Source organism: Puma concolor, chromosome B2 (genome assembly GCF_028749965.1).
Source record: "Puma concolor isolate L17-30 chromosome B2, mPumCon1.1.hap2, whole genome shotgun sequence".
Lineage (NCBI taxonomy): Eukaryota > Metazoa > Chordata > Mammalia > Carnivora > Felidae > Puma > Puma concolor.
The window spans coordinates 34380324-34404728 of NC_141671.1; the positions used below are offsets into that span (position 1 = coordinate 34380324).

A 24405-nucleotide genomic window follows, 5' to 3' on the forward strand; every position below is an offset into this window, starting at 1 on the left:
GATAAGAATAGAATTTAAAAACTTCTCTGTTCTGGAAGAATGGATTTATGCATCTCTTTTCTATCTTGAACCTCTCATTTTCCCTGCCTTCAATCACTTTAACTGATTAACTGTTAAACCATTCAAATTAAACCATTCTCAAACTTTAGAGAACAGAAGAATCACCCTGAGTTTGTAAAATGCTGATTCCTTACTCCCCTCCCCATTGTGAATCAGCATATCTGGAGTGTGGCCCAATAATCTACATGTTAAAATAAACATACACCATGGTGATTCTACCCATGTGATCACAGGACCATAGTTTGAGACACAATTGCCCTAAATCCTGGCAAAGTTAGGGTGAAATGTAACACAAGTCTCATACTTTTTTATTCACGACTGGAAAAATGACATGTATTTTTTTATATGGAGCTGTAAATGGAGTTAGATTTTGCATAGAACACAATGTAGAAATTAGGTACAGGTTGCCTGTTCAGTGTAACCACTTTGAGAATGTCAACGTTAGCATGTGTGTAACTCATTGTTGACTGTGGTTGTTTCATTTTATTCAAAGTATGTTCCTCCTGTTTTTAGAGAGATTTTTATCATAAGGGAAATAGCTTATCTTAGTGACTCTCAGCCTGTTCTCTCCTGCATATTGAAGGGGTCCTGACTCCCATCTCTGACAGTGTCTCACACCTACTATGATTCTCAGTTGAGGCAGAGAGGTGGGGTCTTATCACAATCTGGGGAAAAGAGGACATGTACAGTTATAGTCTTTAAAACTAATTTTTTTTTATCTTCAAAAATTCTTATCTTTAAGACTAATACTTCTGAAGGGTTACTCACTCCAATTTCTGAGCTGATGTGGCTTTCCTGAATACTTAAGAGTAGAGGAAGTGTTGCTAGGAAAAAATAATTGTAGTATCTTATTTAAATATAAAGGACTTGAAAAAGAAAGCCTGCCTGTATCTAGTGGTTACAAATAATGTTAAGTTCTGTTTCTGTGTTCTTTCCTTCCCACAGGGCTGTGTTTCCTCCAAGTCCCTAAGGGGCATGCACTGTATATCTTCCTTTAGTTTCAGTTGTTGTTATTCTTGTTTTATGTAGTGGAAGTGTTTAAGATGTTCTTTTTTTCTTTCACACCCCAGTCCTATTTCCTTATAGGTAGCCATTCCTTGAAGGAAAAGAGAAATTCTCTTTCCCTCTGTAGCAAGTTAGTTTTCAGATGATAGGAGCCATTGTAGAAAGCTTGTCTTTTGCGTTCAGAGACTAACATTCGTTCATACCCAGTAAATGTTGACTAAACATTTTTTGTGAATTAAAATCAGTAAAAGTATGTGTAAGGGTATAGAATTTTATTTTACCCTATTTAAAAGCTAATAATTAGCTTGTTGTAGTTTATGGATGCTGACAGAACACATGAGACTCCTAGATCAGAGATAGAGGACTTTATTACTCACAGCCCTGCAAGCAGCATAAGCAAATGTTTGCATTAGTTCCCCCTTATTCCCTCATGTCCCATGGGAGTGACACAAACAGACCCAGATGGATGCTTGTACATATTTTATAGGAATGGAACACTGAAGTAAGTGGTAAGCAAGCCTGCTCTTTGTCCTAGTGTGGGGCACATTACTTCATCCCTCAAAGCTGATCTTTGCAAACCCAATCCTGAGAAGTGGCCCGGGTAAAGAGTGGTCAGGATCATGTGTTTTTGGTATACTCAGCAAGACATGTAGGAGTGTGAGAGACCCATGGAGGAGTAGCGCTTCAAACAGTAAGTACATACAATAGGTAATTGATAGAAATCTTAGAAAGAATTACTATGAAATATTTGCCATACAAAAATATATAAAGAGTAATATAGCCATACGTTCACCTCCCATACAGTCACTTCCCAATGTGAGAAATACGTATTTATACAGAATGTGAGAAATAAGTATTTATATAGTTGCAGCTTCCTGTGGACCCCTCCCCTGTCCCACAGGTAAGCAGTTTCCTTGAATTTGTTATCATGCCATTGATTCCTATGAATCTCTAATTGTCATATAGTACTTTTTTTTTTGCATGTTTATAAATTTCTAAAAATTTTTAACTATCATTTAAAAATTGTTAAAGAGTCTTTTTACATAGTACCATTTTAGGCACTGTAGAAAAAAAAATTGTGAAGATAAAACTCATGCACATCATGATAATATAGTCCAAGGAAAACCAAAAACACTAAAATAGACCTTAGTAAAAGGAAAGGATGTATGTGAACAAATAAAAGTTGGTAAATAATATGTAACTCTGAAGTCAGTTATTAGCATCTAATATGTATAAGGGCCAAGTGTAGTTATGGATGGAGGGCAAGATACAATTTATTATTGAGGTGGAAAATAGTGACTCTGAGAGGCAGCAGCAGTGAGAATTACAGGGATGAGATTCATCTAGACAGTTTGTCATACAGGAGAGAGGGATATGCTGTGAGGAACTGCCCTTAAATTGATCTAACCAAAAAGATGAGAAGGGAACTGGGAGTAGTTAGGCAGCAGGATAGTTAGCTGAGAGGTATGTGCGTATGTCAGGTAACCATTTTGATTAGGAGGGATGGCTAAGACTAAGCCTCTGACCTCACAAGTCTTCACATCTAATTACACAGGGGTGGTTACATATGGGAGAATTAGAGAACATCCTAAGACCCTCCATGATTATGACTTAAATGTGTGTAACAGATTCTAGAGATGTAGAAAAAAAAAGTTTAATGTGAGTTGCAGCAGTTGGGGAAGGAAAGCCTCAGTGAGAAGTCTTGCATTGGGCCTGGCATGGCAGCCTGTGATAATGATGCTCCAGGAAAGGGGTGGCAAGAACACGTGAGCAGACTGGAGACAGTGAGCATGGAATAATGAGAAGACTGGCCTGTGTGAATTATGTCCAGGCCACTTGACCTGTAGAGTTTCCTATGGTCTGTATTTTGCTGATTGCACGCTTATGGTGCAGTTCAGCGTTTTTTCTCTGTCCTCTGTATTTCCTGCAAATTCGCAACTGGACCTAGTAGCATGATGAGATTTAGGTTCATTTACTTTGGCAGGACTATAGGTGAGGGGGTTGTTCTTTTGTCACATGAGTAAAGGGATGTGTAAGGGTCTGGGGTTTCATTTGACTATACTTAACAAGCCAACAATTAGCCTATTACCATTTCACATTTTTTTTTTAAATTTACCATTTTTTAAAAAGAAGTTTATTTTTGAGATGGGGGTGGGGAAGAAGGGGCAGAGAGAGAGAATCCCAAGCAGGCTTTGTGCTGTCACCGCAAAGCCTGACCTGCAGCATGATCCCACCAACCACAACCTGAGCCAAAATCAAGAGTTGGACGCTTAACCGACTGAGCCACCCAGGTGCCCCCGTCTCACATTCTAACTTCATAGAGCTCCCTCGTCTGTTTCAAGTAGTGTTAGAAATATAATTTGCTTTCTGAGATATCCTGGTCTGTCTACTCTCCACCTAGCCCCCCCCCCCACTTTTGTTTGTACAATCTCTTTTCTTCATTTGTTTTCCCTGTCTTGCTCAGTTTGGATTCCTCTCCCAACAGTTTCTTTTCAACATGGGTGCTGTGTCCTAGGAAGGAACCTTGATTAGTTTCCTGAGTTTATAGGGCTAGCCTGCTCCAGGTCCTTTGGACCTCACTGGGGACCCCTTGCAGTTGACTACACCCCACTAATTTCAACTGCTATGATCAAATTGGCCCACGTTGTTTTTCATTTAAAACTTGGTTATCTTGTAGTTCTTCTGTTCTTTGGTTTGTCAGATGACTTATTGCTTTCATGTTGATTTTCACAGCTGCTTATAGCACATATGTCTTGTGGCTATTGATGCTTTTTCCCTCTTGCTTTATGTGGGGGTTTATGAGGCTGCTTTGTCTTCTAGTTTTGTTATAAGTGTTATCCGTGGGCTTCTGGTGTTGCTATCTAGTTGCTCTGTTTTTATGTGGGGATTCAGAAATATCAAAAGTCTATATTGCCACTGCTATAGCCATTTCTCCAGAATCACTTGAGTAAAAAGGTGATACAATCGTGAGTAGAATGATAGGTCTCACCTAACATCTTACTTGGCACAGAGACAGTGTGGTCATTAGTCAACATTTGTTCTGTAACTTTCTCTTTTCTCCAAACTAAAAAACGTTATTGGCTATAATGCCCATTTAGTGGATTTCCATAGAAATAATAGGTTCTTATTTTTACTCTTTTCAGGTTCACCAAGAATCTTTCCCCAGACAAAATCAATTTGAGCACTCTGAAAGGGGAGGGTCAGCTGACGAACCTGGAGCTAGATGAAGAGGTTCTACAGAATGTGCTGGAGCTGCCCACCTGGTTAGCCATCACTCGGGTCTACTGCAACAGGGCCTCCATCCGGGTGAGAATGGGGGTCAGAGTGCTGTTGCTGTCCTTGGCCAACAGGCATGCTTTATTGAGGGACAGCTCCCACAGCCCTGAGTCTTTGCTTTCTTCTTTCAGATCCAGTGGACAAAGTTGAAGACACATCCCATATGCTTGGTAATGGCTTTTCTTGATTGCAAGTAATCACATGGGGATGACTGGGGTCAGGTTTTAAAAGATCTGAGAGAAGATGGGGAGGAGTCCTGATAGGCTATCTTTTTTGGGAGTGATGATTGCTCTTTCTGGCTTGTCAGCTTCTCTCTCAGACAGAGTGACTACTGTCTGGGCTTATTCTGGTATTGCTATGAGGTATAATGTTAGCATTGAGACACAAGACCCAGGAGTCCTGAGTTGCTTGTTTTGCTTTTTGTTTTTTATAACAAATTTGCTACCCAGGTTCTACTTTTACATTTCCTTTGGAATCCTGACAGAGGAAGAATGAGAAATGTAGTTGATGTTGACTATCGGGTGATTATCAACTGAAAGCCCTTCATAAGTGAAAGCCCTGATCCATGCATGCCTTTACTCAAAGAGTGGAATCTCCAGGAATAGTAATCTCTGTAACTTGGATTTATGTTTTAGTTTTCTGCTATGAGCTAATCCCATACTTGTCATGGAGTTCTGCTGCTAATGGACATGGAAGAGGGAAGATGAGGCCTGTCTTTGTATTTCAGTTTGTTCATTCATTCGACAGACATTTAATGTGTGCCCACTGTGGGCACAGCACTCAACTAGGCATTAGAGTATAGAGATGGGTAATCCTCAGCGTGTGCTGTGTGGGTTTTTGTGCAGATGCTTAGCTCTTCGTGGCTTTTATTTCAGTGTCTGGATAAGGTAGAGGTGGAGATGAAGACATGTGAGGAGCCTCGGCCCCCCAATGGACAGTCTCCCATTGCCCTCGCTTCAGGACAGAGGTTAGTTGCTAATGGCCCCATTATTTCCAATATATTAACTGTTCCATATCAACTTTTACTAAAAAACAAAAGCTTTTGGGGTACCTGGATAGCTCAGTTGGTTGAGTGTCTGACTCTTGGTTTTGGCTCAAGTCATGATCTCACGGTTAGTGAGTTCAAGCCCCCCGTTGGTCTCTGCGCTGATAGCAGAGACTCTCCCCACCCCCTTTTTTTCTACCCCTCTCTCTGCCCCTCCCCCGCTTTCTCGCTCTCTCCCAAAAACAAATAAATAAACATTTAAAAAACAACCTTTTTGGGGCACCTGAGTGGTTCAGTTGGTTGAGCATCTGACTTCGGCTCAGGTCATTGATCTCACAGTTTGTGAGTTTGAGCCCCACATCGGGCTTGCTGCTGTCAACCTGTCAGCACAGAGCCCACTTTGGATCCCCTGTCCCCCTCTCTCTTCTCCTTCCCCACTTGAACTCTTCCAAAAAATAAATAAAGTCATTGCTGTACCTAAGGTCATCGAGGTTTTCTCTTATGCTGTCTTCCAGGAATTTTATATCAGTTTGTTTAAAATTTTTAAATTGTTTTTAAATTTATTTTTTAATTATATAAAATAAAAAGTTAAAGTACCAAAGTTAAAACCATAAAACAAGATATGTTATACGTGTGTATGTTTGTGTTGTCCCCTTTCTTACATAAAATACTGCATACCATAAACACTTTCCACATTGTTTTTTCTTTTAAAAACATATCCTGGAGATCAGTCTATAGAAGTATATAGAGCAACATTCCTTATTCCTTTTTTTTTTTTTTTTTTAAGTAGGCTTTATGTCCAGTGTGGGGCTTGAATTCATGACCCAAGATCAAGAGTTGCATGTTCTGCCATCTGAGCCAGCCAGGCACCCCCCGCCCCCCCCATTTGTTTTTGAATCTACAGAATACTCAAAATATTTTCAGGAGGCATCATAGTTTCTATAGCCTGTTCTCTATTGATAGATATTTGAATTATTTCTAGTTTTCTTGCTGTTACAAATAGTGCAGCAATAAATGACCTTGTTCATGAGTCACTTAGTATTTTTCCAGCATATTTTAACTCTATTTTTTTAAATTTATTTATTTATTTTGAGAGAGAGAGAGAGAGAGAGAGAGAGCGAGCCGGGGAGGGGCAGAGAGACAGAGGAAGCAAGAATTGCAGGCAAGCGCCATGCTGGCAGTGTGGAGCCCAACGCCGGGCTCAAACCCACAAACCATGAGATCATGACCTGAGCCTAAACCAAGAGCCGGAAGCTTAACTGACTGAGCCACCCAGGTGCCCCTTCCAACATATTTTAAAAACCATCTTATCGAAATATAATTCACATACCATAGAATTCATCCATTTGTAGTGTATAGTTCAATTGTTTTTAGAATTTACACCAGGTTGTACAACTATAACCACAATCAATTTTAGAACATTTTAATCACCCAAACAAACCCCATACTACCTATTAGCAGTCACTCCTCATTGTCCCTTGCCTTAGTCCTAGGTGCCCATTAATGTACTTTCTGTATCTATTCTGATCATCATTCTGATCATCCTATAAATGGAATCATTTACTCTGTAGTCTCTTATAGCTGGCTTCTTTCACTTAGCATAATATTTTCAAGGTTTAGATGTATTTTAGCACTATCACTACTTTATTCCTTCTTGTGAGCAAATAATATTTTATTGTATGGATAGATATACCACATTTTATTTATCCATTCATCAGTTGAGGGACATTTGGGGTGTTTCTCCCTTTTTTGCCAGCATATTTTGGGATAGATTCCTAGAAGTGGGACTCGTGGGTTAAAGGGAAAATGTATGTATAATTTTATTTTTTTTTTTTTAATTTTTTTTTTTTTCAACGTTTATTTATTTTTGGGACAGAGAGAGACAGAGCATGAACGGGGGAGGGGCAGAGAGAGAGGGAGACACAGAATCGGAAACAGGCTCCAGGCTCTGAGCCATCAACCCAGAGCCTGACGCGGGGCTCAAACTCACGGACCGCGAGATCGTGACCTGGCTGAAGTCGGACGCTTAACCAACTGCGCCACCCAGGCGCCCCATATATGTATAATTTTAATAGTAATTGCTGAATTACCTTCTATAAGGATATAATTTTATGTTCCCATCAGCATTGTGTACTAGTTCTTGTTTTTACAGAGACTTGTCAATAGAGAATATTGTCAGGCTTTAGGATTTTTGCCTAATCTAATAGATGACACATGGTGTTTCAGTGTAGTTTTTTGGTAAATTATATTGAAGTGTACCATATTGAAGAACACAAATCATGTGTATATAATAGTTGAGTGATTCTTTACAAAGTTAACACATCAAGAAACAGACTACTAACTTCCAGAATCCTAGAAGTCTCCTGTGGCCTTTCTAGTTATATCCACCCCAAGGATCACTTTCATTGTGATTTGTAACACCATACATTAGTTTCCCTAGTTTTATTTATTTTTTTTTTTTTCAACGTTTTTTATTTATTTTTGGGACAGAGAGAGACAGAGCATGAACGGGGGAGGGGCAGAGAGAGAGGGAGACACAGAATTGGAAACAGGCTCCAGGCTCCCAGCCATCAGCCCAGAGCCTGACGCGGGGCTCGAACTCACGGACCGCGAGATCGTGACCTGGCTGAAGTCGGACGCTTAACCGACTGCGCCACCCAGGCGCCCCTGTTTCCCTAGTTTTAAAGTTATGTAAATGTAACCGTATAGTATGTCATCATTTGTGTCTAGCTTCTTCAGCTCAACATGGTGTTTGTGAGAGCCATCCATATCATTACACATATTTGTAGTTCATCCATCCTCATTACTTACATTATTCCAATACATGCCACAGTCTGTCCAGTGCTGTTGTAAATGGACATTTGGTTTGTTTGTAGTTTCTGGCTATTAAGTGTACTGTTGCCATGTGGAACTATCTCCATCATGACTGTGGTGGTCTGTATGCATTTGTGAAAACCCTAGAGCTGGGCACCACAAAGAATGAATTTTTCTGTATGAAAATTAAACACATGTAAGAAAAAAGCATAGTGCTCCTGTGAGTATTCTGGTACGTATCTCTTGGTGGACACATTTCTGTTTTATATATGTCCAGCAGTAGAGCCGCAGGGTCATAGGCTGTGCATGTGTGTGTTCTGCTTTAGTAGATACTGCTAGACAGTTTTCCAAAGTGCTTGTACCACTTTTCCTAGTAGCAGTGCATAAGAGTTCCAGTTGCTAGCACTTAGTATTTTTTATCTTTTAATTTTAGCCATCTGATAGGTGTGTAATTGTATCACATTATGATTTTAATTTGCATTTTCTTGATGGTTGGTTTGTAGGAATTTTGAATATCTTGATTAATAAAATATTGATACAAGTATTTTTCCTCGTTATCTCTTAGATTCTTTGTCTTTTTCTTATTAATTTGTAGAAGTTCTTTATCCTAAAAACAAGTCCTTGGTTACATACATGTATTACAAATATCTTCTACTCTGTGGGTTCATGATGACTCTTTTTTTAGTCTTCTCTCTTTTTTTTTTTTTATTGAGGCATAACTGACATAATATTATATTAGTTTTAGGTGTACAACAAAATGATTTGATACTTGTATATATTGCAAAATGATCACAATAAGTCTAGTTAACATTTGTCACCATACTTTACTGCTGTCACTTTATTTTTAGACAGGAAGCAGGATTTATTGGTGGGCATGAATGGGAAGGGCAGTGCTGAGGTTCTCATGAGTGCAGAGCCCACCCTTTGTCCAAGGGGCCATGATTAGGGATGTATTTGACCCCAGAGCCATCTGGGATGGGTCGCTTTTCAGCCACCATGTCTTCAAATTCGTCCACATTAAACTTAGTAAAGCCCCACTTGTTGGAAATGTGGACCTTCTGGCAGCCAGGGAACTTGAACTTGGCCCTACGTAGGGCTTCAGTCACATGCTCCTTGTTCTGCAACGTGGTACGGACGGATATGATGACTTGGCCAATGTGGACCCTGGCCACTGTGCCCTGGGGCTTTCCAAAGGCACCCTGCATACCTGTCTGGAGCCTAGATTGGAGAAAGCATGAGGCCAAACCTCAATGTCCACCAGAAAAAACTATCTCCAATGTCCCTTAGGGCAACCCGTACAATCAACAGGCTGCATACACTACCGAGGAGGCTGCTGTTTGCAGCCATTACACACTGGGCCCCATGGGGAAAGAGTATAGTCGGCTTAATTGGCTGCAGATACTGCTGTCCCTTTTACATTGCTTTATTATAATTATTGTAAATTGCCTTCTCTGCATTTCATGTCTTTTTAACAGTTTTTTAAATTGTGGTAAGAAACACATAATATAAAATTTACTATCTTAAACCATTAAACATTTTTTTTAATGTTTATTTTTGAGAGAGAGAGAAAGAATGTTACCAGGGGAGGGGCAGAGAGAGTGGGAGACACAGAATCCAAAGCAGGCTCTAGGCTCTGAGCTGTCAGCACAGAGCCTAACGTGGAGCTCAAACTCACTAACTGTGAGATCATGACCTGAGCCAGTCGGATGCTTAACCGACTGAGCCATCCAGGTGCTCCTTAACCATTTTTATTTATTTATTTTGAGAGAGGGAGAGAGGTAGAGAAGGTGAACAGGGGAGGGGCAGAGAGAGAGAGAGAGAGAGAATCGCAGGTAGGCTCCATGCTGCCAGCGCAGAGCCTGATGTAGGACTCGATTTCATGAACCACGAGATCATGACCTGAGCTCAAGTCAAGAGTCGGACGCTTAACCGGCTGAGGCACCCAGGCTCCACACCATATTAACCATTTTTAAGTGTACAGTTCAGTACTGTTAACTATATTTGCATCCTACAACAAATCTCTATAACTTTTTCATCTTGCAGAACTGGAACTCTGTATCCATTTGTATTGGTTTGCTATGACTGCCATAACATAATACCACAGACTGGGTGCCTAAATAGTTGAAATTTATTTTCTCACAATTCTGGAGGTTTTAAGTCCATTATCAAGGTATCAGCAGGTCCTGAGGCCTCTCTCCTTGGCTTTCAGACTCCTGACTTGTCACCGTTTCCTCACATGGCCTTTACTCTGTACCTGCTCATCCCTGGTCTCTTCCTTTTTTCCTTTTTAATTGAAGTATAGTTGATATACAATGTTATATTGGTTTCAGGTGTACAACATAGTGATTTGACAGTTCTGTACATTATATAGTGCTCACCATGATAAATGTAGTTACCATTTGACCATACATTTGACCATAATATTATTACAATGTTATTGACTATATTCCCTATGCTGTATTTTTCATCCTAGTGACTATTTTATTACTTGAGGTATGTACCTCTTAATCCCCTCACCTGTTTGCCCACTCCTCCAACCCCTCCTCTCTGGCTACCACCAGTTTGTTCTCTGTATTTATGAGTTTGTTTTGTTTGTTCTTTTGTTTGTTTTTTAGATTCCATGTAGTAAGTGAAGTCATGATATTTTTCTTTGTCTGACTTGTTTTCTTTGACTTGTTTTACTTAGCATAATACCTTCTAGGTTCATTCATGTTGTCATAGATGGCAAGATTTAATTCTTTTTCATGGCTAAGTAATATTTCACTGTGTGTGCATATATACATATATATGTATATATATATACATATATATTATATGTCACATATTCTTTATCCATTTACATATTGATGGACAATTGGGTTGCTTCTGTATCTTGGCTATTGTAAATAATACTGAAATAAACATAGGGGTACAGATATTTTCTTGAATTAATGTTTTAATTTTCCTTAGGTAAATATCCAGAAGTAGAATTACTAGATTGTATGATACTTCTATTTCTATTTTTATTTTTTCCTTTTCAGATTTTTATTTAAATTCTAGTTAGTTAATATTCCAGCACAACATTGGATTCAGAAGTAGAATTCAGTAATTCATCACTTACATACAACACCCAGTGCTCATCATAACAAGTGCCCTCCTTAATACCCATCGCCCATCTGGCCCATCCCCCACCCACCTCCCTCCATCAACCCTCAGTTTGTTCTCTATCCTTAAGAGTCTCTTATAGGGCACCTGGGTGGCTCAGTTGGTTAAGTGTCCGACTTCGGCTCAAGTCATGATCTCACGGCTCATGAGTTCAAGCCCCGCATCAGCATCAGACTCTATGCTGACAGTGCGGAGCCTGAAGCCTGCTTCAGATTCTGCCTCCCTCTCTCTCTCTTCCCCTCCCTCACTCATGCTCTGTCTCTCAAAAAAAAAAAAAAAAAAAGAGTCTCTTATAGTTTGTTTCCCTCTCTCTTCTTTCCCTCTCCCATATTTTCATATGTTTTGTTTTTTAAATTCCACATATGAATGAAATCATACAGTATTTGTCTTTCTCTGATTATTTTGCTTAGCATAATACATTATAGCTCCATCCATGTTGTTGCAAATGGTAAGATTTCACTCTTTTTGATGGCTTATATTCCTGTGTGTGTGTGTGTGTGTGTGTGTGTGTGTACATACCACATATATACACACATACATACATACCACATCTTCCTTATCCATTCATCAGTCAGTGGACATTTGGTCTCTCACCATAGTTTGGCTATTGTTGATAATGCTGCTATAAACATCGGGGTGCATGTACTCCTTCAAATCTGAATTTTTGTATCTTTTAGGTAAATACCTGGTAGTGCAATTGCTGTGTCATAGGGTTGTTCTATTTTTAACTTTTTGAGGAACCTCCATACTCTTTTCCGGAGTAGCTGCACCAGTTTGCATTCCCACCAACAGTGCAAGAGGGTTCTCCTTTCCCTGCACGCTCACCAACACGTGTTGTTTCTTGTGTTAATTTTAGCCATTCTGACAGGTGTGAGGTGATATCTCATCATGGTTTTGATTTGTATTTCCCCAATGATGAGTGATGTTGAGTATGTTTCCGTGTGTCTGTTAGCCATCTGGATGTCTTCTTTGGAAAAATATCTATTCATGTCTTCTGCCTATTTCTTGATTAGGTTATTTGGGTTTGATAAGTTCTTTATAGATTTTGGATACTAACCCCTTATCAGATATGTTATTTGCAAATATCCTATTCCATAGGTGGCATTTTAGTTTTGCTGATTGTTTCCTTCTCTGTGTAGAAGCTTTTTATCTTGATGAGGTCCCAATAGTTCATTTTTGCTTTTGTTTCCCTTGCCTCCGGTGACGTGTTTAATAAGTTGTTCCAGCCGAGGTCAAAGAGGTTGTTGCCTGTTTTCTCCTCTAGGATTTTGATGGTTTCCTGTTTCACATTTAGGTCTTTCATCCGTTTTGAATTTATTTTTGTGTATGGTGTAAGAAAGTGGTCCAGGTTCATTTTTCTACATGTTGCTGTCCAGTTTTCCCAACATCATTTGTTGAAGAGACTGCCTTTTTTCCATTGGGTATTCTTTCCTGCTTTGTTGAAGATGAGTTGACCATATAGTTGTGGATCCATTTCTGGGCTTTCTATCCTGTTCCATTGATCTATATGTCAGTTTTTGTGCCAGTACCATACTGTCTTGATGACTACACCTTTATAATATAGCTTGAAATCCAGAATTGTGATGCTTCCAGCTTTGCTTTTTTTTTTTTTCATGTATTTATTTTTGAGAGAGAGAGAGGAGAGAGAGAGAATCCCAAGTAGGCTCTGTACTCTCTCAGTGTGGAGCCGCACTTGGGGCTCAGTCTCCTGAACCGTGAGATCATGACCTGAGTGGAAATCAAGAGTTGGATGCTTAACCAGTTGAACCACCCAGGCACCCCTCCAGCTTTGCTTTTCTTTTTTAGGATTGCTTTGGCTATTTGGGGTCTTTTGTGGTATTCCATATAAATTTTAGGATTATTCATTCTAGCTTTGTGAAAAATGCTGGAGGTATTTTGATAGGGATTACATCAAATGTGTATATTGCTTTGGGTAGTATATACATTTTAACAGTGTGTGTTCTTCCAATCCATGAGCACGGAATGTTTTTCCATTTCTTTGTGTCCTCTTCAGTTTCTTTCATAAATGTTTTATAGTTTTCAGAGTACAGATCTTTTAAACTCTTTTTTTTTTTTTTTAAAGGAAACTTTTTTTTTTTTAATTTTTTTTTTTTTTCAACGTTTATTTTATTTTTGGGACAGAGAGAGACAGAGCATGAACGGGGGAGGGGCAGAGAGAGAGGGAGACACAGAATCGGAAACAGGCTCCAGGCTCTGAGCCATCAGCCCAGAGCCTGATGCGGGGCTCGAACTCACGGACCGCGAGATCGTGACCTGGCTGAAGTCGGACGCTTAACCGACTGCGCCACCCAGGCACCCCTAAACTCTTTTTTAAGGTTTATTCCTAGTTATTTTATCGGTTTTGGTGCAATTGTAAATGGGGTCAATTCCTTGATTTCTTTTTCTGCTGCTTCATCATTGGTGTATAGAAATGCCAGGTTTCTGTACGTTGATTTTATATCCTGCAACTTTGCTGAATTCATGTATTAGTTCTACTTCTTCTTTGCTGATTTGGATGCTTTTTTTTTTCCTTTTTGTTGTCTAATCGCTGAGGCTGAGACCTCTTGTACTATGTTAAATAACTATGGTGAGGGTGGACATCCCTGTCATGTTTCTGACCTTAGGAGAAAAGTTCTCGGTTTTTCCCAGTTGAGGATGATATTAGCTGTGGGTCTTTCATACATGGCCTTTACAATGTTGAGGTATGTTCCATCTCATACTTTGTTGAGGGTTTTTATCAAGAATGGATGATGTATTTTGTCAAATGCTTTCTCTGCATCCATTGAGAGGATGGTATGGTTCTTATCCTTTCTTTTATTAATGTGGTATAGCACGTCAATTGATCTACAAATATTGTACCACCCCTGCAGCCCAGGGATAGATCCCATTTGATTGTGGTGAATAATTATTTAATGTACTATTAGATTCAATTTGCTAGTATCTTGTTGAGAATTTTTGCATCCATGTTCAGCAGGGATATTGGCCTATAAGTCTCCTTTTTGTGGGGTCTTTGTCTGGTTTTGAAATCAAGGTAATGCTGACCTCATAGAATGAGTTTGAAAGTTTTCCTTTTATTTCTATTTTTTGGAATGGTTTGAGAAGAATAGGTATTAACTCTTCTTTAAATGTTTGGTAGAAATTCCCTGGGAAGCTATCTGGACCTGGACTTTCATTTGTTGGGGTATTTTTGATTACTGATTCCGTTTCTTTGCCTGTTCAAATTTTCTTTCTTTCTGTTTCAGAAAACAGGTAGTGTGTGAGTTTCTAGGAATTTGTCCGTTTCTTCCAGGTTTCCCAGTTTGTTGGCATATAATTTGTCATAATATTCTCTAATAATTGTTTATATTTTTGTGGTGTTGGTTTTGATCTCTCCTCCCTCATCGGTGATTTTATTTATTTGTGTCCTTTCTTTTTTCTTTTTGAGAAGTTTAGCTAGGGGTTTATCAATTTTAATTCTTTCAAAGAACCAGCGCTTAGTTTCTTGATCTGTTCTGTTTATTTTTGTTGTTGTTGTTTGCTTGTTCCTATATCATTTACTTCTGCTATAATTTATTATTTCCCTTGTGCTGATGTTAGGCTTTATTTATTGTTCCTTTTCTAGCTCTTTTAGGTGTAAGGTTGGGTTGTGTATTTGAGACTTTTCTTGCTTCTTGAGATTGATACTTCTACTTTAGTTTTTTTGAGGAGCCTCCATACTGTTTTCCACAGGGGCTGCACCAAATTGCCATTCCCACCGACAGTGCACAAAGGTTCCCTTTTTTCCACATCTTTGGCAAAATTCCTTGTTTCTTGTTATTTTGATACTAACCATTCTGACAGATGTGAGGTGATATCTCATTGTCGTTTTTGATTTGCATTTCCCTGATGATGAGTGATGTTGAACATCACTATCACTTTTTTTTTTTTTTTTTTAAGAGAGAGAGAGAGAGAGAGAGAGCATGAGCCAGGGAGAGGGGCAGAAAGAAGGAGGGAGAATCCTAAGCAGCCTCCCTGCTCAGTGCAGAGCCCAGTTTGGGGCACGATCCCATGATCTTGGGATCATGGCCTGAGCCAAGCTCAAGAGTCAGACGCTCAACCAACAGGTGCCCCACAATATCAACCTTAATGTTGTTTTTTTGTTGAACAGAAATTATTAATTCTAATGTAGTCCAGTATCAATTTTTACCTTTTTGTGTCTTTTTAAGGGCTCTTTTCCTGTCCTACGGCTTGAAGATATTCTTTGCTTTCTTCTAAAACTTTTATTGTTTCACCTTTAAACTGATTATTTTTTTTTTGTTTGATGTATGATAGGGGTCAGTATTATTTTTTCTCTGTTGATATCTTCAAATTGACAGTGCATTGTTATTGAAAGACCATCTTTTCCCTACTGCACTCTCACCTCTGTTATAAATTAAGGGTCTCTCATTATAGTTTTGATTTATGAATGAGGTTGAATTACTCAATTTTTTTTTTATTTTTAAAAATTCACATCCAAATTAGTTAGCATATAGTGCAAAATGATTTCAAGAGTAGATTCCTTAGTGCCCCTTACCCATTTAGCCCATCCCCCCTCCCACAACCCCTCCAGTAGCCCTCTGTTTGTTCTCCATATTTAAGTCTCTTATGTTTTGGCCCCCTCCCTGTTTTTATATTATTTTTGTTTCCCTTGCCTTATGTTCATCTGTTGTGTGTCTTAAAGTCCTCATATGAGTGAGGTCATATGATTTTTGTCTTTCTCTGACTAATTTCACTTAGCATAATACCCTCCAGTTCCATCCACGTAGTTGCAAATGGCAAGATTTCATTCTTTTTTCATTGCTGAGTAATACTCCATTGTATGTATGTATGTGTATACATATATATATATATATATATATATATATATATATATACATATATATATATACACCACATCGTCTTTATCCATTCATCCATTGATGGACATTTGGGCTCTTTGGGCTATTGTTGATAGTGCTGCTATAAACATTGGGGTGCATATGTCCCTTTGAAACAGCACACCTGTATCCCTTGGATAAATACCTAGTATGCAATTGATGGGTTGTAGGGTACTTTTATTTTTAATTTTTTGAGGGCCCTCCATACTGTTTTCCAGAGTGGCTGCATCAGCTTGCATTCCCACCAATAATGCAAAAGAGATGCTCTTTCTCCACATCCTCACCAACATCTGTTGTTGCTCGAGTTTTCATTTTAAGAGATAAAAGGAAGGCCTAGAAGTTATTATAGGCATAAGGTGGTATCTCATTGTGGTCTTGATTTCTATTTCCCTGATGATGAGTGACGTTGAGCATTTTTTCATGTGTCGGTTGGCCATCTGGATGTCTTCTTTGGAGATGTGTCTATTCATGTCTTTTGCCCATTTCTTCACTGGATTATTTGTTTTTTGGGTGTTGAGTTTGGTAAGTTCTTTATAGATTTTGGATACTAAACCTTTATCTGATATGTTGTTTGCAAATATCTTCTCCCATTCTGTCAGTGGCCTTTTAGTTTTGCTGATTGTTTCCTTCATTGTGCAGAAGCTTTTTATTTTGATGAGGTCCCAGTAGTCCATTTTTGCTTTTGTTTCCCTTGCCTCCAGAGACGTGTTGAGTAAGAAGTTGCTGCGGGCAAGATCACAGAGGTTTTTGCCTGCTTTCTCCTGGAGGATTTTGATGGCTTCCTGTCTTACATTTAGGTTTTTCATTCATTTTGAGTTTATTTTTGTGTATGGTGCAAGAAAGTGGTTCCAGGTTCATTCTTCTGCATGTTGCTGTCCAGTTTTCTCAGCACCACTTGCTGAAGAGACTGTCTTTATTCCATTGGATATTCTTTCCTGCTTTGTCAAAGATTAGTTGCCATACGTTTGTGGGTCCATTTCTGGGTTCTCTATTCTGTTCCATTGATCTGAGTGTCTGTTCTTGTGCCAGTACCATACTGTCTTGATGATTACAGCTTTGTAGTATAGCTTGAAGTCTGGGATTGTGATGCCTCCTGCTTTGGTTTTCTTTTTTCAAGATTGCTTTGGCTATTCAGGGTCTTTTCTGTTTCCATACAAATTTTAGTATTGTTTGTTCTAGCTCTGTGAAGAATGCTGGAGGTATTTCGATAGGGATTGCATTAAATATGTAGAGTGCTTTGGGTAGTATCAACATTTTAACAATATTTTGTTCCTCCTATCTAGGAGCATGGATTCTTTTTCCATTTTTTTTGTGTCTTCTTCAATTTCTTTCGTAAGCTTTCTATAGTTTTCAGTGTATAGATTTTTCACCTCTTTGGTTAAATTTATTCCTAGGTATTTTATGGTTTTTGGTGCAATTGTAAATGGGATCAATTCCTTGATTTCTCTTTCTGTTGCTTCACTGTTGGTGAATAGGAATGCAGCCAATTTCTGTGTGTTGATTTTATATCCTGCAACTTTGCTGGATTCATGAATCAGTTCTAGCAGTTTTTTGGTGGACTCTTTTGGGTTTTCCATATAGAGTATCATGTCATCTGCAAAGAGTGAAAGTTTGACCTCCTCCTGGCCAAATTGGATGCCTTTTATTTCTTTGTGTTGTCTGACTGCAGAAGCTAAGATTTCCAATACTATGTTGAATAACAGTGGTAAGAGTAGACATCCCTGTCTTGTCCCTGACCTTAGGGGGAAAGCTCTCAGTTTTTCCCCACTGAGGATGATAAAATTACTTATAATGTTTAATGTTTAATATCATTTGCACTTATTTCTCTGTGAAATGTCCATACTCTGACCCATTTTTATTGGCCTGTCAGCCTTTTTCTTTTCAGTTTCTTGAAGCCCCTTATATATTACAGATGTTAGCCCTTTGTGATATAAATTGAAAAAAATATTTTTCAAGTTTATAATTTCTAGGCCTTCCTTTTATCTCTTGTAATGAAAACTGATTTCATTTACATGTCAAGAGTATGTGTGTTTTCTACATCCAGAAGGACTGTAAGATTGCCTTCATCCCTCTCTTTGCCATTTCACTGTGGAAGTACATCTAGCTGTGCTCTTTGGATTATATTTGGCAGGGTAGAGTTGGGATTGCTGTTGACCTCTTGTTCATATGATTGTACTTCTTCCCATTTCCACTACCTTTGCAGAGTCTGCTGGGCCTTTGAATATTTTATAGAAACCTAGTGTTTTCTTTCCATAGTTATACCTCCCCTCACACACAGCATTCAAATTCATGTAGTTTGTAGGCTATAAAAATATTTTCACATTTATTCTTTCTAACAGAATGGAGTTTATTTCCAGGTCCACTCTTTTTCTTTTATTTCACTCCTCAAAAAAATCTCATTAAAAAAGTACTGCATCATATAAAAGTTTCAAAATTTAAAAGCTATAAGTATAGGGGCACCTGGGCGGCTCAGTCGGTTAAGTGTCCAACTCTTGGTTTCAGCTCAGGTCATGATCTCACAGTTTCGTGAGTTCAAGCCCTGAGCCGGGCTCTGCACTGACAGTACACAGCCTGCTTGGGATTCTCTCTTTCCCTCTCTTTCTGCCCCTCCCCCCACTCACACTGTCTCTGCCTCTCTCAAATTTTTATATATATATATATATATATATATGAAAAGAGAAATAAAGAAAGAAACCATCCACAGTTCTAGCACCCAAAGAGAGACACTGTTAATAATCTTGTCTGATGTCTTCCAGCACAGAGTGTGCACAGACTCTCACATGATTCTGAACATTGGTCTGCCTCATTTGTTGTAGTGAGTATGGCTTTGCCGAGAAGGTGGTGGAGGGAATGTTCATCATCGTCAATTCCATCACCATCAAGATTCACTCCAAGGCCTTCCATGCTTCTTTTGAATTGTGGCAGCTCCAGGGCTACAGTGTCAACCCCAACTGGCAGCAGAGTGACCTCCGCCTCACCCGCATCACTGACCCCCGCCGAGGAGAGGTGACAACCCTAGTATTGCAAGAGAAGAGAATGGGGAGATCCAGAATAGGACTTCTTTTTAAAGGATACTGTTCCTGCTTTGGGGATTTCCTCAGATATTGCCCTTATTCCTGTGAACCCAAGAAGCCCTTCTGTCCAGTGTTACTGCTGCATCCTTTCCTCACTTAGGGATCTCTGCATTCTATTGGTGGGATCCCAACCGAGAATGGTGGGGGTTTCTGCTTTGCCAGTCTTTTCCCCCTTGGACTTCCTGCCTCTTGGTTAATTTCACCCACAGAATTAAGGGAGTTTACTCTCTCTCCTTCCAGGTTTTAACATTTAAGGAAATAACTTGGCAAACACTTCGAATTGAGGCAGATGCTACCGACAATGGTGATCAGGATCCAGTCACCACTCCATTGAGGCTTATTACCAACCAAGGCAGGATCCAAATAGCCCTCAAAAGAAGAGTGAGTATATTTTCTGCCCTCATGAAAACTTCCATCTTTTATTCTCCTACACATCCTGGGAGTTGGTATTCTCTCTTGGAATGTTACTGGCTCTAGGAATGACAATTGAAAAGGACAGGCCTGTATTTCCACCTCCTTGTCATCTGTATTTTGGAAACCACAGTTTTTACCCATATACAGGGACATGGACCTAGGCACCTAGCAGTTCACTTTTCCTGCTTCTTTTTAATTGCAGAAAACATCAGTAGCTTTGTAAGAAATGGACTCTCCACAGTGGTTGTTGCTTTCCTTTCATGTTCTGGGGATTAAAAGCCATTTCTGAAATTAACTGGGCAAGAGTCACTTTGAGTTGGAATAATACAAGATGTTGAACTTCATGTTCTGTGTGGCTCCTTCAGACCAAAGATTGCAATGTGGTAGCCTCCAAGCTGATGTTCCTGTTGGATGATCTGCTCTGGGTGCTGACTGACTCACAGCTCAAGGCTATGATGAAGTATGCGGAGTCGCTGAGTGAGGCCATGGAGAAGTCAGCCCAGCAGAGGAAGAGCCTGGCCCCTGAACCTGTACAGGTTAGAGGCGTGGGGCTAGGGAGATGGTAGGCCAGACCTAATTCATATCAACATAGGTAGAGTCTAGACTTTATTAGGCTTATTTGGAGCATTTTTCATTTACTTCTAGATGTGCATAGGTTTTGTTTGTGTGTCTGATTTATTTATTTATTCTGTTCATTGGGTGCCTCCAGTGTGTTAGCTTATTACATAGTGCTGGCCACTGGAAAGGGAGAGTATAATAAACTTCTTGTTTTTGTCCTTGGAGCTTTCACTGTCTTAAAATACTTACTGTCAACAAGCTATTACAACATGATGTGTATAAAGGTAGACACTGTGCCATGAGAGCACAAAGAAGAGGCATCTAACTACACAGACTGAAGGGGGTCATTTAAGAAAGACTTCCTGTAGGAGGTGTTTTGGCATCAGTGAGCTAAGTCCTGGGGGGGGGGTCAAAGCTTGGGGGGCAATTCAAACTCAGAACAGAACTCTGACAATTACTACACTAATTATAATTAGGCTTTTTGCAGTTTGGGTTATTTAGGTGGGACAGACCTACGTGAGCTACCAGGTGAACACTTATGAAAGGGAAGAGTCATCTTGCTAAAATGTGGTTTTCTTCAGACTGAAATAAAACTTAAGAAAGCCTGTGAGAAGCCTGCCTGGGTTTGGACTTCTTATTTTTCTCTCTGTCACATATAGATCACTCCACCTGCTCCCAGTGCCCAGCAGTCCTGGGCCCAGGCGTTTGGTGCCAGCCAAGGCAGCAGCAACAGCAGCAGCAGCCGCCTCAGCCAGTACTTTGAGAAATTTGATGTGAAAGAGTCCTCCTACCATCTGCTCATCTCCCGCCTGGACCTGCACATTTGTGACGATAGCCAGTCTCGGGAGCCAGGTACCCTGTTTGGCCTGAGCCTGGGCTGGGTGGTCCATCACTGCCTTCAGCTCTGGACAAAGCTTTGGGATGGAAGGCTCTTTTCAAGATGCCATGGAGTACTTTGGTTGGCTTCCCTTAATCAGGGCATTCCTTGAGCCTCAGCCTCTGTGGCATCTCTGTTTTTGTTGGTGTGAGGTAGTACTCTTTAGCCTTAAGGCAGCAGGACCACCTGCAATACTTAATAAAATACAGGTGCCATGCTATTCCTAGACCTCCCTAAGTCAGAATCTTCAAGGGTAGAGCTCAAGCATTGTACACTTTCTTTTCTCCCCAGTGTACCTTGGCCAATGCTGACCACTGATAGAAGCTATTAGAAAAGAAAATTCAAGTATAGGAAACCCCAGAATTTTCAGATTTTTGAGTCAATTTAAATAATTTTTATGTGTAAATGCCCTCTTCCCAAGCAGAGAGGTTATGTTGTATTCTTGTCATGCTTTTACATTCATTAGGGCCATTGGTATTACATACACATATATGTTTTTTTTTTTTTTTTAACGTTTATTTATTTTTTTGGGACAGAGAGAGACAGAGCATGAACGGGGGAGGGGCAGAGAGAGAGGGAGACACAGAATCAGAAACAGGCTCCAGGCTCTGAGCCATCAGCCCAGAGCCTGACGCGGGGCTCGAACTCACGGACCGCGAGATCGTGACCTGGCTGAAGTCGGACGCTTAACCGACTGCGCCACCCAGGCGCCCCCATATATGTTTTATTCAAAATGAAAAAGGAATTGACTCATTTTGTCTTCATGAGTCTTGGGGAAATCACTTAGCCTCTTGCTTAACCTCTTTGAGTTTCATCATTTGTGAACTTGAGTTGAATCATATCTTACTCGTTTACCTCATTGGTTGTTGTCAGGCTCAAATGAAATAATATACTGAATTGGAAGACCTTAATTATAGGCACATGCTCAGTATTATTATTCCTTTGCTGCCTCTTCCTTTAATACTCTGTCTGTATTTCCTTTATACTCCCCTTTGCACCAGCTCTTGGCTTTAGATGCTCTCATATGGTAGATTTTTCTTGTGCTGCTGTATCCTTTCTGAAGGTTAATGTCTGCCTCTTTAATGACCCCTAGACTCAGTTTCCTTGGGGGAATTTACCTTTTCTTCCTGGGGCACCAAGCAGCATTATCTTTCTTGCTTTGCTGTTCTGTGGTGTTGAAGTGACTTCAGTCCCTGTCTACTCCCACTCTGAGAGAGCTGAGAGGAGCAGTGACAACATAAAGATTGCTTTTGCGACCACAAGAAATAAATTGCTCACTGGTTAGCCACCCACTTATTTTGGAAGTTCTTTGCTAAAACGATTATTGTTTTGTTTGGTTGTTTCTTCCAAGTGTTACTATAAAGGCTTTGGGTTTTTTCCTCTTGTTTTGTCTTGGATCTTTTCATAGGTCTTTATTAAGAGTGTATTATTGAGAATTTGACCCTTTTGCTTGATGAGGAGTATTTAGCACTGTCGTCTTCATGTGACAAGGTCCCATAACCCACACTAAGATGTAAATGACTACCCTCCCTTGCAGTCCTTATTTATTTATTTATTTATTTATTTATTTATTTATTTATTTATTTATTTAGCTAAATTAATATATTTTCTGGAATTTAAGAACTTTTTGTATGAGATAGTTTTAGATACGGAGAAAACTTCCAACCTGCCATACCCAGGTGTGATGTATGACTCTGTAAAGGAATAAGGAACAGTTCTTGTGAATTTGACTCTTCTCCTGGGATCTGGGGGGAAAGGGGAAGGGAGAACTAGGTGGCACAGAAAGCATTCTAAAGTTCTCTGGAATTGTTCTGTCTAATATGCAGCCACATATGACTACTGTTGGCTGATCCAAATTGAGATTGGTTGCAAGTGTAATTTCCACATGGGATTTTGAAGATGTAGTAGAATAAAAGAGTATAGAATACCTTGATAATTATTTTCATATTGGTTATATGTTGAGATGATAATATATTGATTATATTGGTTTAAGTTGTATGTATTGTTAAAATTAATTTCACCTTTTTAAAAAACTGTTTTCCATGTGGCTACTAGAAAATTTAAAATTATTTTTATGGCTCATGTTATATTTCTGTTGGATAGCATTGTTTTCAAACTCTCTGTCTAGTATGGTAGTCAATAGCCACGTGTGTCTGTTAAAATTAAAATAAAATAAAATGAAAAAATCAGCCCCTAATTTGCACCACCCACATTTTAAGTACTCAGTGTAATCTACACACCATAGAAGATATTCATCATCACAGAAAATTCTTTTGGACAGTGCTGCTCTAGAGGCTCCTTGCTACATCTACCTTCTTTTCTCATTAAGGGACATGATAGCCTGGGATGTTGGGCCCTTGAGTAACACACTTACCTATTCCGTGGCATTAAAGGTGAAATTATTGGAAACTGGGTGGGTCCTTGGGGACACCTTGGCTTGAGGTGGGGCAGCACTATCTCTTAACATTCACAAAAGCAGGGCACCTGAGTGGCTCAGTTGGTTGAGAGTCCAACTTCAGCTCAGGTCATGATCTCACAGTTCATGGGTTTGAGCCCCACATCAGGCTCTGTGCTGACAGCTCAGAGCCTGAAGCCTGCTTCAGATTCTGTGTCTCCCTCTCTCTCTGCCCCTCCCCCACTCCTCTCTCTCTCTCTCTCTCTCTCTCTCTCTCTCTCAAAATAAATAAACATTAAAAAAATTCAGAGAAGAGGTTAGTGGTTGATGGAGAAAAGAGTGTCACCGCTTTTTATTTTATTTTATTTTATTTTTATTTTGGGGAGAGCACAAGCAGGGGAGGGGTAGAGAGAGGGGAACAGAGGATCTGAAGTGGGCTCTGCGCTGACAGGCTGGCAACAGTGAGCCCAGTGTGGGGCTTGAACTCATGAGCCATGAGATCATGACCTGAGCTGAAATAGGAAACTCAGTTGACTGAGCCACCCAGGCACTCCTTACTTGCTTCTTTTTAACTCTTTTTCGTCTGGATGAGGCCTGTGAGCCAAAAACTTTCTTTCTTTATCTCTCTTAAGGCCAAGCTTTCCTCATCCCACAGCTCATTGGAGAACTTTAGTCATTTATGGACACTATTTACCATTTATGTCCCATATCTGATTATGTATTTATAATTAAATATGTTGGTGACTGCTAATTATATTTGATTTTGATTTCAATTCTAGACCCTATTTTAATATGCTCAGTCTATGTAGTTTATTGTTCTTTTAGGTCTGAATAACTCCATTGGAGGGAGCATTGCCATGAAACCCTCTCCCTCCAGTGCCTTGGGCATGCATTTTTAACAGGGATGGTATCAGCCAGCAGCAGATGAA

General features: G+C 39.6%; 2 protein-coding genes and 1 non-coding gene across 4 annotated transcripts in view; 1 reads left to right on the forward strand and 2 right to left on the reverse strand.

Moving 5' to 3' along the window:
• Nucleotides 1–24405, forward strand: part of BLTP3A (bridge-like lipid transfer protein family member 3A) — a 73348-nt gene that overhangs the window by 25105 nt on the left and 23838 nt on the right. For both annotated transcript variants that reach the window (XM_086706643.1, XM_086706642.1), the window contains 7 exons: nt 4209–4371; nt 4473–4511; nt 5217–5308; nt 18975–19164; nt 19473–19613; nt 20012–20182; nt 20864–21056. In XM_086706643.1, coding sequence (XP_086562769.1) covers nt 5241–5308; nt 18975–19164; nt 19473–19613; nt 20012–20182; nt 20864–21056 — 763 coding nt within the window. In that variant the 5' untranslated portion in view covers nt 4209–4371; nt 4473–4511; nt 5217–5240. The remainder of the gene's footprint in view (nt 1–4208; nt 4372–4472; nt 4512–5216; nt 5309–18974; nt 19165–19472; nt 19614–20011; nt 20183–20863; nt 21057–24405) is intronic.
• Nucleotides 8984–9538, reverse strand: LOC147580900 (large ribosomal subunit protein uL16-like). The gene has a single exon (XM_086706650.1). The coding sequence runs from the start codon at nt 9343–9345 to the stop codon at nt 9043–9045; it is 303 nt and encodes a 100-aa protein (XP_086562776.1). The 5' UTR covers nt 9346–9538; the 3' UTR covers nt 8984–9042.
• Nucleotides 9406–9538, reverse strand: LOC112862999 (small nucleolar RNA SNORA70). Its single transcript, XR_003223843.1, has one exon. It is a non-coding gene; the product is annotated as a small nucleolar RNA SNORA70 (small nucleolar RNA).